Source organism: Salmo trutta, chromosome 26, assembly GCF_901001165.1.
Source record: "Salmo trutta chromosome 26, fSalTru1.1, whole genome shotgun sequence".
NCBI classification, from domain to species: Eukaryota; Metazoa; Chordata; class Actinopteri; order Salmoniformes; family Salmonidae; genus Salmo; species Salmo trutta.
This window is the reverse complement of record NC_042982.1, coordinates 11,241,272-11,258,281: the sequence shown is the minus strand read 5'-3', so window position 1 is coordinate 11,258,281 and position 17,010 is coordinate 11,241,272. Positions and strand designations below refer to the sequence as shown.

Genomic DNA, 17,010 nt, shown 5'->3' with positions numbered 1-17,010 from the left:
GTGGATGATGATATTATATAATATTTGTGAGAGGGAGAGAATCTGATTTCATTGGTCCTCAACTCACACCTCAGACACTTCATTCAAGATAATTGTAGTTAGCCCTGAGTTAGCCTGCGCCCTGAAGCAGATTTACCAAATTGGCTTAAAGGTGAGCCACTTTCATGGTACCGGTTATCCCAGATTGAACTCAGAGTTGACCAAAGTTACCTCACTAACTCCTCAAACTACATTCATAGTATAGTGCACCTGATCAGCTAAGCCTGCATGAACACTGCTGGAAATTCCTGAATGTGTACACACAGACACATTCGCGTCAATTATTTTCAAACTTCTCACTTTACTTTAGATAAACAAATTGCATGTCACTCACGTGTGAGGTTTCCAAAGAGACAAAAGTGTATTAATTGCAAAAGTTGACCAGCTTCAGTTGGAAAAGAGATTCACAAAAATGTACCTTTATTTATTTATTTCTGACAGAATTCCTTTTGATCATGTTTCAGCCTGATTGTAATGAGCATGAATCATCTTGGCCTATCTTTTCCAATCTCCATGTTAATTAAGGCTGATAAGGCTTAGGACCCCTGAGTAGATCACTGGATTTGAGCAGTGTGGTTCTGCTGCTGGCTGGTCCTCTCCCGGTCATTGGGTCACGGTCGCTGGTCCAGGTTGGGTTCCGCATCAGGGCCTCCAAGGGACTGAGTGGGGGGCGGGAGGGGCTGCTCTCCCTGGGACTGAGAGAGTGCGAAGGGCTATAAAGGGACTCATAGCGAGTGTTAGGTCTGGCGTCTGCCGACGGCCCCCAAGGCTCCAACTTCAGGGTGGGTTTCGGGCGAATAGCTGATCCCTCGTCAGATGGTTTACTATCCATGCACCCTCCTCCCATCACCAAGCCACCTACATATTTCCCCTCCTTTTTCAGCTCTCCACACTTTTCATTCTCAGGTCCATCCTAAAAGGGAATAAATGGGATATTATTAGAATGGAACTGATATGTTTAAATGAAACTATTCTCGCAGACACGTACCTATGAGTGGTTTTTACTTCAAAACTGTCCTACATACCTGCTTTAGAGCTGAGACATTGAGGAGATGATTGGATTACTCCAGGGAAAACCTTGAGGGTTTGGCTTTCTCTTTGCATACAATTCCAATATTCACTACCTTGTACCTACCTCTTTCTTGTTGTCATCTTTCTTTGTTTTTTTCTTAGATTCTCCCTCAACATTGGAACAGGAGTCCTGTGACCCCAAAAAATACCAATGTAAATTTAAGGAGAATGAGTCAATAAGCTATTTTGGTATCACATGTTTGTATACATAACAAAAGTCTACCAGGAATTTGTCTCCCTTATTTGTATCTTCTTCTTGTCTTTGTCACTTCCGGAGGAAAGACAGCGTTCCAATCAGTATCATATGCATCTCCAAATAACATTTACCTTCTTGTCTTTCTTCTTTTTCTCCTCGTCATCATCACTTCCAGAAGAGGAACCCTACAGGGCAAACAGATGACGTGGTCCATCAGATTCCAGTGTTCATCTCACTGTTGTGCATCTCCAAATAACATTTACCTTCATGGAGACTTACCTTTTCTTTCTTCTTCTCCTTCTTCTTCTTCTTCTTTTTCTTATCATCATCACTTCCAGATGAGGAGTCATCCTAGACATACATAAATACAGTATATGGTAATGAAATACTATCCTATTTTATTAGCCTCCACTATGTGCATTGGGCTCATAACTCATTGAGGGGCCTATAAATTACTTCCAAATACATTTGTGTAACATACCTTTTTCTTCTTCTTGTCTTTCTTCTTCTTATCCTTCTTCTTGTCTTTCTTCTTCTTATCCTTCTTCTTGTCTTTCTTCTTCTTCTTCTTATCTTCCTCGCTGTCAGAACCAGAATCCTGGGTACACAGGAGAAACGATCCACAGTCACATTCTGATTGTTACTGTCGTTAGTTTGAGGATCACTCTCTAAGACGGTCAATTCAAAAAATACCTTCTTCTTTTTCTTCTTCTTTTTCTTATCATCCTCGCTGTCAGATGAGTCCTGGACACAAAAAAGAAATATTCTGGTCATTCAGGTGTCATTAGATATCTCCAACTAACAGTTATTTCAATTATTATTTTGTTTTACAGCCAATAAAAAACCTACCTTCTTATCCTTCTTTTTCTTCTTGCCCTTCTTCTTCTTTTTCTTGTCTTCCTCGCTGTCAGAGTCCTGGACACAAATAGAAATATGCTGGTCATTCAGATATGATTAGATATCTCAAATGAACTGTTCTTTAAAACATGGACCCTCCCCAATACAGGACAATTGAAAAAACACCTTATCCTTCTTCTTCTTTTTCTTCTTGTCCTTCTTCTTCTTTTTCTTGTCTTCCTCGCTGTCAGAGTCCTGGACACACAAGATACATATTCTGGTCATTCAGGAGTCATCAGATATCTCAAATGAACTGTTCTTTAAAACATGGACCCTCCCCAATACAGGACAATTGAAAAAACACCTTATCCTTCTTCTTCTTTTTCTTCTTGTCCTTCTTCTTCTTCTTCTTTTTCTTATCTTCCTCGCTGTCAGAATCGTCCTGGACACACAATACAAGTTTAATTTGATATCTCCAATATCTTTCAAAATTGAAAAGACCCTCCCCCAAGACAAACAGTAGAACAGTGTACCTTCTTCTTCTTCTTCTTCTTCTTCTTATCGTCTTCGCTGTCTGATGAGCAGGAATCCTGTCAAAGAAAAATGAAGAGAGTGGAATTCCTTCACTTACCAGTGGGCTTCTAACCATAACCCTGCACACTGGGTTTCTCAAAATAACATCTGTATGCATCGGCACTCACCTTTTTCTTCGTCTTCTTCTTCTTCTTCTTCTTCTTCTTCTTCTTCTTGTCTTTCTCGCAATCTGAATCATCAGAGCTGGAATCCTGAAACAGACATAAACTTTAATCAGACATCTATCCTGTATTTTCCAAAGAAGAAGACGCTTTGTAACATGTCTGCCTTTGCTTCCATGCTTCCATGCTGAGGAGATAGAGCCAAAGGGATGCAATGGCCAATGGAGTAACTGGAGCAATATGGACATACATTGCTAAATTGCTACACTTACCTTTTTCTTCTTCTTCATCTTCTTCTTCTTCTTCTTCTTCTTCTTGTCATCATCGCTGTCAGAGGAGGAGGAGGTTTCAGAGGATGAAGAACTAGAATCCTGAGGGACAACAACCCAAAAAAGGTCACTATGAAGTACTTAACAACTTTCTAGGGTCTGTCATTGGGCTATAGATGGCCATACTTTTAGTATGGTTTTACACCGTTTTGTTGTGATACAGAAATGACCAGAGTCAACAGTGAGTCAACAAAAACAATATGCTTCTTTTGTGTTCAATCATACAACACATTGCTTTCTCACCTTCTTTTTCTTTTTCTTCTTCTTTTTCTTTTCCTCCTCGCTATCAGAAGAGGATGAGGAGGAAGAGGAGGATGAAGACGAGGAGGAGGAAGATGAAGAACTGGAATCCTGTGGCAAAAACGGTGTCCAATATGTCAGTCATATTGGGATAGTGTGGAGCATTGCACCATCCAACAATACCATAGAATACAATGTGGCTGATAGTTTGGAACTACCAACCTCAGCTTTCTTCTTCTTCATCTTCTTCTTTTTCTTCTTCTTTTTGTCATCCTCGCTGTCTGAAGAGGAAGAGCTTTCCGAGGATGAAGATGATGAAGAGGAGGATGAACAGCCAGAGTCCTTCAATTGAAAAAAACACTCATTAGGGTATCGTAGCTGTATTACATAATTCATCACATGAGCTCAACACATTACACATTTGGAGAGGAGCTCAAGTCCGATGGCAGAATAACACAGCTCAACTAAATACTTGTGGGAAAGGTTGTCTGTACTGTAGCACAGGGAGCCAATGGGAACTGAGATGAGTACCTTCTTCTTTTTCTTCAACTTCTTCTTCTTCTCTTTCTCCTTGCCTCCTCCTTCTCTCTCGTCGTCACTCAGATTTCCAGCTTCCATTCCTTCAGGAAAATCTCTGCCACCTTTGGTCACGGGAAAGAAGACTATCATCCTCAAGATTTCCCCTTCATAATCTCCATATCTCTTCTGAGACAATTCTTTTTTGATTTACTTACAAATCCATTCAGCTGATGCACCACCCTCCTTTGCTTTGTCATTCTTGCACTGTAATTGGGGAGAGGGTAATACGACAGAGAAAGTCATTCAGTGGATACAGAGAGAGTTTAAATTCAACGTGAGGAGAGGAGTGTCCGTTTGTAGATATGTTTTTGTTTTACCTTGTCATCGCCATCAATCTCGGACGCAGAGCCCTGAGAAAGCGTGAGAGGTTGAATTCCTTTGTAACTTCAACCTGTTCATCTCTAACGCCCTCTGCTGACACTTTCTAAGCGACACATTTTGTAAACTACCTTCATTAGATGCATATTGAATTCAAATCTATAAGTCTTACAAACACACGCTTAGTACTGTTAGAAGGTAATAACCATGGGATTCTATACATGGGATTCTATACATTAACAACGTGACTATTGCAGAGCCAGAGAAACAGCAGGCAAGGAAAAGCTAAATAAATATGCTAAATAAATATACACTGACTGTACGAAACATTAGGAACACCGGCTCTTTCCACGGAGTGGGTACCACTTAAGCTCAGTGGACGCGGTACCGGGTCCAAAACAACCGTTCAGAGTTTAACGGTTGATATAGATTAAGAAATGCATGTAAAATAAGCTAATCATGCTTATTATGACCACTCCTGCTTCAGTACACGATATGTTTCCAGATTAAAACTCTCGAAAAGTCATGTTGTCATACACCTCGATGACCTCACCTTGTCCGTTCTCTTGTCTTTCTTCGTCTTCTTGTCTTTCTTCTTTTTTTCTTTGGCCGATTTCTGTCCCAGGGTACCCTCCAGCCCAGCACCCTCCTCACCTGCAGAGATGCATATTTTGGGTGATCATTTCCTGTTGTCCACTGTGGACATGTTTATTGACCTTATATAAATGAATATGAAGATCTGATGTGATGTGATGCTGTGTTTACAATGGCCATGTTTCCAAAGAAAGCATCCTGAATGAGAATAGCTTTGCATGCAGAACATGTTGTGAAAACACATGTTGTGACATTTTAAAAGAAGAAATGACATACCAGCTGCTGAAACGCCAGCAGCACAGCTGTACTCATCCTTGCCCTGTCCGTCTGCTTCTTCTCCCTGCTCCCAAACACAACAGAACAGAACATATGTAACTACAGTATGAACTTGCAGGGTTTTCTGGGCAAGCGCATGCAGGTAGGCCAAGGTAGGCTAATGCATTGAGGAAAATAACTGTTCTTGCTGGTGTGTCTGGTTTGGTAATAATCTGGCCTGCACTAACTTCTGTGTAGTCTGCAAACAAATGAGGTGTGGATAGCAATTGAAATCTTAAGTATGTAGGGGGAATAACATGGCAAAATAAGGCAGTTTTATTATTGAAAAAAAAAAATGAATTAAGTTGTACACTATAGTGATTGCAAAGCAGAAATTGCTTTAGACTCAGTTTGAAAACATCTTTCAATGTTTTTGACATGCTACCAACATGTTAGAACTCCTAATCTGGTACTGTATATTACCTTTTTTTTGTCTGCCTCGCTGTCAGAAGAACATCTAGAATCCTAGAAGAGAAATGTCCATGAATCAGGACGTCAGGTAAATATTTCACAATAATGTCAGGTCATATTGTAAGGTTTCAGTCAGATTTGCTGATTTGGTAGAGGATTGTTATCCTGTTTATAACACTTTGACATTGTTTAGCTACGTTGGTGTAATGAGAAATGTTCTTACCTTTCTCTTTTGCTTCTTCTTCTTCTTCTTCTTCTTCTTCTTCTTCTTCTTGTGGCTGTCTGAGGATGAGGAGGATGAAGAGCTATCAGAGGATGAAGATGAGGAGCTGGAATCCTGAAAAATAATTCAAACAAATCGTTAGTGTGCTGTGTCGACAAAATGGGCACCACATGTTTATCTGATCTCATGTTGAATCAAACCTTTTTCTTCTTCTTCTTGGTCTTCTTTTTCTTCTTTTTCTTCTTCTCCTCCTCACTGTCTGAGGAGGATGATGAAGAGGATGATGAGCTGGAAGATGAAGAAGAGGAGCTGGAATCCTGAGAGACAGAAAACAGGAACATGGAAAATGAGCTCTTTCATGAGACATTTCACACGTTACCACCTGCATGTGTACAGGAGAGCTACAGTACATACCTTCTTCTTCTTCTTCTTCTTCTTCTTCTTCTTCTTCTTGTCCTTCTTCTTCTTCTTCTTGTCCTCTTCACTGTCTGAGCCTGAATTCTAAGAGGAAGGGACAAAAATGCATGTTCTAAATCCTGCCATGGTAACATTGAAGTAAACGCTGACTTCCTCTGCGATGTAGAGTATTAAATGTTGCTTATTTTACTGTGCACACTCTGGCTTGTAACTTCTGGAAAAGGAAATTGGCCATGGTGATGATACGAAATGACATAATACATTTTATGAAAACCCACTCACAACCTTTTTCTTCTTTGTTTCCTCGTTGTTTAGATCAGTGAAGCCTTCAAGCCCTGCAAAAAAAACAGGCAATATGTTTTACTGAACAATAATATAATATTTATAAGATTATCATTGTTCTGTGTGTTTTTGTGGTGTTTCTGTATAAAGATGATTGATTGAACATAAACAGTGCACGTGGTCAGATAAAACGCCCTCGCTTTCATTCTTGCAACCTGATCTTAAAACAAATAAGGCCACCCCCTCTAGGGATAACATCTGTGATGTGGTGCAAAGTCAACAAAATTACAATCAAATGTTTGACTCAATACATGCTCTTTGGACTGTGATTACACACCTATCCCCCCCCACCCTCGCCTCATACACCCATATTCCTCCCATTATTGTTTTATTATAAAAAATGGTGCCATTTCCATGGTATCTATACATATAATGTGAATTGAGGTGAATGTGCCACTTGAGCAGTAGGCAGGTACAGTAGGTGTAATATTTGGTTACAAGGTGGGGTCATTTGTGTTTAAACACAGTAGGTCATTTAGAACAGTTCGTAGCCTTCAGTACACACGCCCGAACACACAACACAAAGCTGTCACTCACCAGGCTCAGATATGAAGGCTGCGTCATGTACTATGATATCCCCAGCACCTTCTTTCTTTGCCTTCTTCTTCTTCTTCTTCTTCTTCTCATCCTACAGAAGGACAGACAGAAGTTAGTCTCACTGCGAGTTTGACTTATTCATCTAATGTTAACATAGCAGAACAAAACATACAGGTAGGACGAAAGTACAGTAGGAATAATGGGTACATCTATATTTTAGATCTCTGTACTTTTTGTCACGCTCTGATCTGTTTCACCTGTCCTTGTGATTGTCTCCACCCCCTCCAGGTGTTGCTGATTTTCCCCAGTGTATTTATCCCTGTGTTTCCTGTCTCTCTATGCAAGTTCGTGTTTCCAGGTCAACCAGCGCTTTTCCTGTTCTCCTGCTTTTTGCATTCTCCTTTTTCTAGTCCTCCTGGTTTAGACCCTTGCCTGTTACTGGACTTTGTACCCGCCTGCCTGACCATTCTGCCTGCCTTGACCACGAGCCTGTCTGCCATTCTGTACCTCCTGGACTCTGATCTGGTTCTGACCTTTTTGCCTGTCCACGACCATTCTCTTGCCTACGCCTTTGGATTAATAAACATTGTAAGATTCCAACCATCTGCTTCCTGTGTCTGCATCTGGGTCTCACCTTGTGCCGATACTTTTAGACACATGGGTAGTAAACATAGATTTAATCTATGACAAAAGGTTCATTCAACAGAAATAAACAAGCACGATGACTCAGCATCTACAAGGATTGGTTCTGTGCGTGTGTATAAGTCATTCTATTCCACCTGTGAGGTGTATCCATCCTTGTTTTATTATTCATGACTAATAAAATGACTTATACACACACACACGCACATACACCCACACACCATTCACATATACAGTACCAGTCAAAAGTTAGGACACACAGAGGGTTTTCCTTAATTTTTTTTACTATTTTCTACATTGTTGAATAATAGCGAAGACATCAAAACTATGAAATAACACAAATGGAATCATGTAGTAACCAAAAAAGTGTTAAACAAATCAAAATATATTTTCAATTTGAGATTTTTCAAAGTAGCCACTATTATTCCACAAATTAACTTTTAACAAGGCACACCTGTTAATTTAAATGCATTCCAGGTGACTACCTCATGAAGCTAGTTGAGAGAATGTCAAAAGTGTGAAAAGCTGTCATCAAGGCAAAGGGTGGCTACTTTGAAGAATCTCAAATATAAAATATGTGTTGATTTGTTTAACACTTTTTTGGTTACTACATGATTCCATATGTGTTAGGGTTTTTTGATGTCTTCACTATTATTCTACAAAGTAGAAAATAGTACAAATAAAGGAAAACCCTTGAATGAGTAGGTGTGTCCAAACTTTTGAGTGGACCTGTATGTACATCCACCTTAGGCATATTTGTTTGTTTGCTGCTATTGCAGAGTGTTTTCACGGATCGTATCGGTGCATATTCCAGATCCCTACCACAACCCCTATCACCTCTTTACTTCCTGATCTTGCGGGCACCAGCTCAACAGGTTACGACTGGGTGTGTTTCCTATGCCTATCTTAGATCTGGGCCCCGAAGGTCACAGCACGCCTACCATACTGGTTTCATTGTGGCATTTAGACTTTCAGCAAGTCTTTCAACCTCACATATCTCAAGCATGCAAACCTGAGTCTCCTGCTTACTAACGCTGACATAACATAGTGCCGTTGTTCCAGACCAGCATACAACGCTGGCGGTTGAGTTTCTATTGTGGAATCAAAGTACCTGCTATCGATAATCAAAGGAAATCTTAACAAACATTACCTCAAACTGATTATAAATTCAAATAAACCGCGCCTAATTTCCCCAAAAATGTGATGACATATTTTTTTTCTGAGTGAAAGACAAATCTAAATGGTTGCACATCTAAAAGTGAGAAGAGTAAGACTAAATAAAGCTCACATCAGCAATTACATTAGTCACTTTTTATCAAATAAAAACTGCCCAGCCCAATGTGACATAGTAAGACAATACTACATCCACTTTAAAAAGCTGTGTGTTATGGCAAGGGACCTAATTTGGATACGCTTGGCAAGAGTATTCCCAGGATTAAAGCAACAATGGATTGGTTTCAGGGTAGAAACCAGCGTTGCCAAGACACGCTCTATAAACCAATTAGGCTTCCTTTCACTTTAATTGTTTCATTGGGGGATTCAAGTCTCCTTTTGGCTTCGCATGAACAAGATATTTGTCTAAAACTAAACACATGGCCCAATCCAACCAAAATGTCCTCTCTCTCTCTCTCTGTTTGTTCATTGACTCATTCTAAACAGGCAGCGTTAGCCTGGAGTGCCAGATGGGCAGGGTTCACTCTTTAGTGACTGTTCTACTATTGGTTCCAATGCACAAGACACGCTCAATCAAGCTCAGATCTGGTATAACCATGATGAACATTAGGTCGCATGTTAAGAGATTTGCGCAGCTTACTTCACTGTCTGAAGAGCTGCTGTCAGAGGAGGAAGAAGTGGATGAACTGGAATCCTGTGTACAAGAAGAAAAGGTTATTGCATAATTGACACCAGTAAAGTACATGTCAGTAGATACCTCACTTTTTTGGTTATTTCATACTTTACCTTTCATGAGTGAATGTAATGAATGTGCTTCTCTATTGCATTTTAAAAGGGTCTTACAGAATGCCCCACTATTAAAGACCAATATTCCTAGATAACTGTGACGTTGTATAAATGTTTGGAGACAGGCACAGGAATACGTAACAGGGCTTTTTAATGCTTGTGATCTACAGTACTCTGCAATAACTTAATGCCACTCCCCTCTCCTTACTGTCACTTTTCGTATCGGTATTCCTGACTGTAGTAAGCCCTGCTGACCCATTTGAGAACCGCACCATTGCAAAATGCACCTATGTTTTGGAGATCAGCCCTCAGCTGTGGAGTGACTACACCTTAAACGACTAGTGTAGAGCGCACAGTTCTGAAACTGCACACTGACATGACACTGCATTTTTGTCCGGGTCTATTTTACCGCATTTGCGAGCCTCCAGTAAGCAGTACATTCCAAGTAGGGGATGTTCAAACTGGAAGCGTTTGGCGACTCACCTTCTTCTTCCTCTTCTTCAGCTTCTTCTTTTTCTTTTCCTTCTTGCATTTGTCCTCCTCCTCGCTGTCTGAAGATGGGGAGCTGTGGAATGAGTGCAAGTCAACCTGAAGGAGAGAGAGACTGTAATTGTTACAACTGACAGATGGATATGACAGAGCAAAAATTAGATGGTAAATGTATTATTGTTTTCATAGTGCACACATGCACAGGTATTTATTTCAGTACAGGTTTAGGTTTCAGGTTATTAGCTGGTTTCCATTTGACCTATTGTTACTTTTCTTGTGAAGTCTTTGACTATACCCTCAATATAAACGTGCACTACATTCTCCCCCCGATCACAACATTTTTGGCCTACTTTCATTGTCTCCGCAGTCCTTCCACCGAACCTGACCCTCCGTTACATACCTTTCCAGGTCCTGCTGCAGGAGCTTTGGGGTCTGTCTTGGCTGCATTAGTGGTGTCGGTTGAAGACAGCCCTCCTTGCCCTCCATGCTCTTCAAGCTTCCGTTCACTCCTCCAAGGCTTGAGTTCATCCAGCGTGCTCAGGACAACTTGTCCTCCCTCTCCATCTCCAGGCCCTCCCCCTGGAGCTACACAAACCAGCATAGATTACTACGCAGTTATATTTTCCATTCACAAATCAATATGTTTGTTGTCTTGCATGGGCTGTACTATATTTTCAGTCGTCTTAGACTTGTACAAATCACCTATCCTATTGTACAAATCACCTACACACTGAGGCTTTTGCAGTGCAAACAATATTAAATACAATACAAAAAACAATAACCAGAGTATCAAAAATGCATAGGTACTGATCATGGATGAATTGCATAAAAGTGTTTTAATATTATGGATAAAACATTATCTGATGCACTTCCTTATTTCTCACACTGTACTCCATGTAATGATGCATTCACCTCAGAGTACATTTGTAGCCATAATGCACAAACCAAAATGACTACATCTATATATTGTCTGTTCTAAGTAGAATAACTAACAGATACATTAATTTTGCATGTTGACTGACAATAACAGTACAGAATTGCATGATTACAGAATTGCATGATTTTTACTTCAGATGTATTTGTACCACGCCCCTGCATGACTGCAAAAAATACAAATAATTGTACAGCTTTAAACTACAGCTCACCGCTTCAAATGTCATATATCTACATTTTCCAATTACGCTTAAAGTAGAACGGGGTGGAATATACAGTTGGTGATAATGAGAAATGATTGTTACTTTTACCGGGGAACATACTAAAAGAACGAGACCCATTACATTTTTAGACCACATCAAGCTTTAAACATACAGTATGTCGGTAATCTATAAAGGCATGTGCGCTAAAGTCACCAAAGGTGCGCAAAAGTCACTAAAAGTGCGTAGATCACCATACCTTTGGGTCGGTTGAACTCCATTCAACTCAACAGCCGCTCCAGTTACACCTTGCCGTTAGCTGTGAATTGATGATCTGACTGAGTTCCACTGATAGGAAGTCCTTTAGTATGGCCATTGGCCAAGGTGTGCTCATTGTGTTGTGTGAATGTGTATGCCTGTGCAGAACAGGTAAATCCGGTTTCACAGTAATGGGCTGGCCTTTCACATTTCATGTAGAATATTAGGCTAATATCTTAAAAAATACACTATATTGCTTGTATCTGATCTATATGATATGTTTTTCTAAGTTTGCCCAAACATATTATCTCTTCTCACAGTACATGGAGGTAAAAAAATGAGAAGTGTATTTCCTATAAACAAATAATTGTCTTAACATCACACATGGCAGTATGGTCAGTGCGCCTTGCGCAAAGTAAGGGTGCATTATGACACAGTGTTGCACTGAATACATTTTGAGATCTTGGAGTGCTCGAATTGATCTCTCAACTATAGCCACAGGGCAAATTATGGACATTGTTTGGTTAGAATTGAAAGGGTTATGCTGGCCAACCAAGGGTGGAACTTGGGGTCGGGGTCAATGGGGGGTCTGGGGGCATTTATTTAAAGAAATAGCCTATTGTAGCTGTGAAATTGTTGTTTCTGGTGAATGTTACAGGGAAATTCCAACACCTGACATTTTGGTCAATATAATCCAATCACAACTCAAACACCAATATTTTTCTGTATTACTTTAAACCATTGGTTTAACTCTAACAGTTCAGAAAGTCACCATCCCTTCTTTATTTAAATGTCAAAACATATTATTCTATTTGTGTAGTCTACCCTTCACAACATTTGGCTAGTAGGCTACATGGTTTTTAAAATGACTAATACCCAATTAACTTAAAAGGCAGCTGAAGGCAAAAAAATACTTCTCTGGTTGAAAATGATATTAGTCAGAAACATTGATTCTAATGTAAAAAAAAGCGATTACAAAGTGAAAAAGCATAATTTTGGTCATTAAGTTAGTATCTTCCAAAACTGTGATTTAGGGAAGCTGTTACGTTCCTAGATCCATTGGATATTTGAGGGTTGGGTTTTGATTTCAATCATACCCACTTGCCCACTAACACGGGATGGTAACGCCTAGAGAGAATTGTCATGCACAGAGAAACAGCTGCGCTGATTGCACTCTATCGAAATGTAGTAGCAGTACCTACAGACAGTGAGACAGACCTACCCACATTACAAGTCTCGGACTTGTTTACATAAGACAACACGTCACCAGTGGCGACCTGTCATTCAGGGCAGGTGGGGCAGACACCACCGTTTTAGCTAAAAGCTTTTAGTTTTTTTTGCTGTTGCCTGTTATTTTGGCATTAATAATTGTCACATATCAAATTGCAAACAATGTAAAAAAAATCCATGTATTTGAGTTAATAAAGCCGCATTTAAACATAGTCTCTTTTTTGCTTTCTTGAGTAAGGCAGTTCCAAAATGCAGGTGATTCGGCCTAACGCAGTGCTTTCTGTCGTGGTGGGGCAGCCAGCGGAAAATACGGAGCGTAGGGGTTGGTAATGTTCTCTAGTTGCGCCGTGATTGTGTTAGAAAATGGCACCGGAAGAAATGGCAGCAGCTTTACAGGCGCCCAACCAATTGTGCTATTATGTGTTTTTTCACGTTATTTGTAACTTATTTTGTACATAATGTTTCTGCCACCGTATTTTACGCCAAAAAAAAGCTTCTGGATATCAGGACAGCGATCACTCACCTCGGATTAGACAAAGATTTTTTCTACAACAAGGATGATGCACAAGACATTCTCCAAACACCCCACAGGGCCGACATCCCTATTATTTGCAAGAGGAAGTGACGCAGGTACAGAGGACAAAGAGCCGGATGCCTGGTCAGGACCCGGAGAAGGCGAGTGGGAAAGCTGCCATTATTGTCAATACTACTCGCCAACGTGCAATCATTGGACAATAAATTAGACGAGGTACGATCACGAATATCCTACCAACGGGACATCAAAAACTGTAATATCTTATGTTTCACGGCATCGTGGCTGAATGACGACATGGATATTCAGCTAGCGGGATACACGCTGCATCGGCAGGATAGAACAGCACACTCCGGTAAGACGAGGGGGGCGGTCTGTGCATATTTGTAAACAACAGCTGGCGCACGAAATCTAAGGAAGTCTCTAGATTTTGCTCGCCTGAAGTAGAGTATATTGTGATAAATTGCAGGCCACACTACTTGCCTAGAGAGTTTTCAGCTATACTTTTCGTGGCTGTTTATTTACCACCACTGACAGATGCTGGCACTAAGATCGCACTCAGTCAGCTGTATAAGGAAATAAGCAAACAGGAAACGGCTCACCCAGAGGCGCCGCTCCTAGTGGCCGGAGACTTTAATGCAGGGAAACTTAAATCAGTTCTACCAAATTTCTATCAACGTGTTAAATGTGCAACCAGAGGGGAAAAAATTCTACATAACCTGCACTCCACACACACAGACGCGTACAAAGCTCTTCCTCGCCCTCCATTTGGTAAATCCGACCACAATTATATCCTCCTGATTCCTGCTTACAAGCTGAAATTAAAGCAGGAAGCATCAGTGACTCGGTCTATAAAAAAGTGGTCAGATGAAGCAGATGCTAAACTACAGGACTGTTTTGCTACCACAGACTGGAACATGTTCCAGGATTCTTCCAATGGCATTGAGGAGTACACCACATCAGTCACTGGCTTTATCAATAAGTGCATCGAGGACGTCGTCCCCACAGTGACTGTACGTACATACCCCAACCAGAAGCCATGGATTACAGGCAACATTCGCACTGAGCTAAAGGGTAGAGCTGCCGTTTTCAAGGTGCGGGACTCTAACCCGGAAGCTTACAAGAAATCCTGCTATGCCCTGCGACGAACCATCAAACAGGCAAAGCGTCAATACAGGGCTAAGAAAGAATCATACTACACCGGCTCCGACGCTCATCTTATGTGGCAGGACTTGCAAACTATTAGACTACAAAGGGAAGCACAGCTGCGAGCTGCCCAGTGACACAAGCCTACCAGATGAGCTAAAACACTTCAATACTCGCTTTGAGGCAAGCAACACTGAGGCATGCATGAGAGAATCAGCTGTTCCGGACAACTGTGTGATCACGCTCTCCATAGCCGACGTGAGTAAGACCTTTAAACAGGTCAACATACACAAGGCTGCGGGGCCAGACGGATTACCAGGACGTGTGCTCCGGGCATGTGCTGACCAACTGGCAGGTGTCTTCACTGACATTTTCAACATGTCCCTGATTGAGTCTGTAATACCAACATGTTTCAAGCAGACCACCATAGTCCCTGTGCCCAAGAACACAAAGGCAACCTGCCTAAATGACTACAGACCCGTAGCACTCACGTCCGTAGCCATGAAGTGCTTTGAATGGTTGGTCATGGCTCACATCAACACCATTATCCCAGAAACCCTAGGCCCACTTGAATTTGCATACTGCCCCAACAGATCCACAGATGATGCAATCTCTATTGCACTCCACACTGCCCTTTCCCACCTCGAAAAAAAGGAACACTTGTGTGGGAATTCTATTCATTGACTACAGCTCAGCATTCAACACCATAGTACCCTCAAAGCTCATCACTAAGCTAAGGATCCTGGGACTAAACACCTCCCTCTGCAACTGGATCCTGAACTTCCTGACGGGCCACCCCCAGGTGGTGAGGGTAGGTAGCAACACATGTGCCATGCTGATCCTCAACACTGGAGCTCCCCAGGGGTGCGTGCTCAGTCCCCTTCTGTACTCCCTGTTCACCCACGACTGCATGGCCAAGCACAACTCCAACACCATCAGTAAGTTTGCCGATGACACAACAGTGGTAGGCCTGATCACCGACAACGACGAGACAGCCTATAGGGAGGAGGTCAGAAACCTGGCCGGGTGGTGCCAGAATAACAACCTATCCCTCAGCGTAACCAAGACTAAGGAGATGATTGTGCACTACAGAAAAAGGAGGACCGAGCACGCCCCATTCTCATCGACGGGCCTGTAGTGGAGCAGGCTGAGAGCTTGTTGGTGTCCACATCAACAACAAACTATCATGGTCCAAACACACCAAGCACATCGTGAAGAGGGCACGACAAAGCCTATTCCCCCTCAGGAAACTAAAAAGATTTGGCATGGGTCCTGATATTCTCAAAAGGTTCTACAGCTGCAACATCGAGAGCATCCTGACTGGTTGCATCACTGCCTGGTACGGCAATTGCTCGGCCTCCGACCGCAAGGCACTACAGAGGGTAGTGCGTACGGCCCAGTACATCACTGGGGCTAAGCTGCCTGCCATCCAGGACCTCTACACCAGGTGGAGTCAGAGGAAGGCCCTAAAAATTGTCAAAGACCCCAGCCACCCCTGCCATAGACTTTTCTCTACTACCGCACGGCAAGCGGTACTGGAGTGCCAAGTCTAGGACAAAAAGGCTTCTCAACCATTTTTACCCCCAAGCCTTAAGACTCCTGAACAGGTAATCAAATGGCTACCCGGACTATCTGCATTGTGTGCCCCCCCCCCAACCCCTCTTTTTACGCTGCTGCTACTCTCTGTTTATCATATATGCATAGTCACTTTAACTATACATTCATGTACATACTACCTCAATTGGGCCAACCAACCAGTGCTCCCGCACATTGACTAACCGGGCTATCTGCATTGTGTCCCGCCATCCACCACCCACCAACCCCTCTTTATACGCTACTGCTACTCTCTGTTCATCATATATGCATAGTCACTTTAACCATACCTACATCTACATACTACCTCAATCAGCCCGACTAACCTGTGTCTGTATGTAGCCTCGCTACTGTATATAGCCTCGCTACTTTTATAGCCTGTCTTTTTACTGTTGTTTTATTTCTTTACTTACCTATTGTTCACCTAATACCTTTTTTGCACTATTGGTTAGAGCCTGTAAGTAAGCATTTCACTGTAAGGTCTACACTTGATGTATTCGGCGCACGTGACAAATAAACGTTGATTTGATTTGCTCATTGTTCTGTCACTCATAGGGACACAACATCACCGCAAAATCGAAAATTCAAGCCCCTTGGATGCTGCCATAGAGTTACATTAGAAGTGCCCATCCAAGAAGGCTCAAGGTCATTGTCCACAGATAAAATGACGTAAAATCACGTTATATCTACAGCAACTTTGATTGGACTGATCATGTCACCATACTTTCAAAATCGTAGCTAGAAAGCTAGCAGTCATCATCATGGATCAAGTCGACAATCAACCTGAAAATCCTTTTCAATTCTTGTCATATGAAGAGAAATGATAGATAAAACGTATCGGTGCTCATCGGCCATAAACATTAAACAACAAGTTGGAAATCGCAA

At 41.6% G+C, this 17,010-nt stretch overlaps 1 protein-coding gene across 6 annotated transcripts; it reads right to left on the bottom strand.

Moving 5' to 3' along the window:
* Nucleotides 1-323: 323 nt before the first annotated feature.
* On the bottom strand, nt 324-11,758 carry LOC115163121 (cylicin-2). 6 transcript variants are annotated; one of them, XM_029714744.1, is made up of 26 exons: nt 11,626-11,758; nt 10,634-10,818; nt 10,228-10,332; nt 9,599-9,652; nt 7,144-7,234; nt 6,547-6,599; nt 6,262-6,348; nt 6,048-6,062; nt 5,848-5,961; nt 5,637-5,678; nt 5,175-5,238; nt 4,858-4,958; nt 4,304-4,336; nt 4,142-4,190; nt 3,939-4,048; nt 2,845-2,928; nt 2,677-2,733; nt 2,508-2,585; nt 2,330-2,398; nt 2,156-2,221; nt 2,000-2,050; nt 1,788-1,904; nt 1,586-1,657; nt 1,438-1,491; nt 1,175-1,240; nt 324-952 (listed from the first exon to the last, which is right to left on the bottom strand). In XM_029714744.1, the coding sequence occupies exons 1-26, from the start codon at nt 11,645-11,647 to the stop codon at nt 560-562; spliced, it is 2,232 nt and encodes a 743-aa protein (XP_029570604.1). In that variant the 5' UTR covers nt 11,648-11,758; the 3' UTR covers nt 324-559. The 6 variants fall into 6 exon arrangements, with proteins under 6 accessions (XP_029570604.1, XP_029570608.1, XP_029570606.1 ...); XM_029714748.1 differs by having other exon boundaries at nt 2,330-2,353; XM_029714746.1 differs by having other exon boundaries at nt 2,508-2,587; nt 2,685-2,733.
* Nucleotides 11,759-17,010: the final 5,252 nt, after the last annotated feature.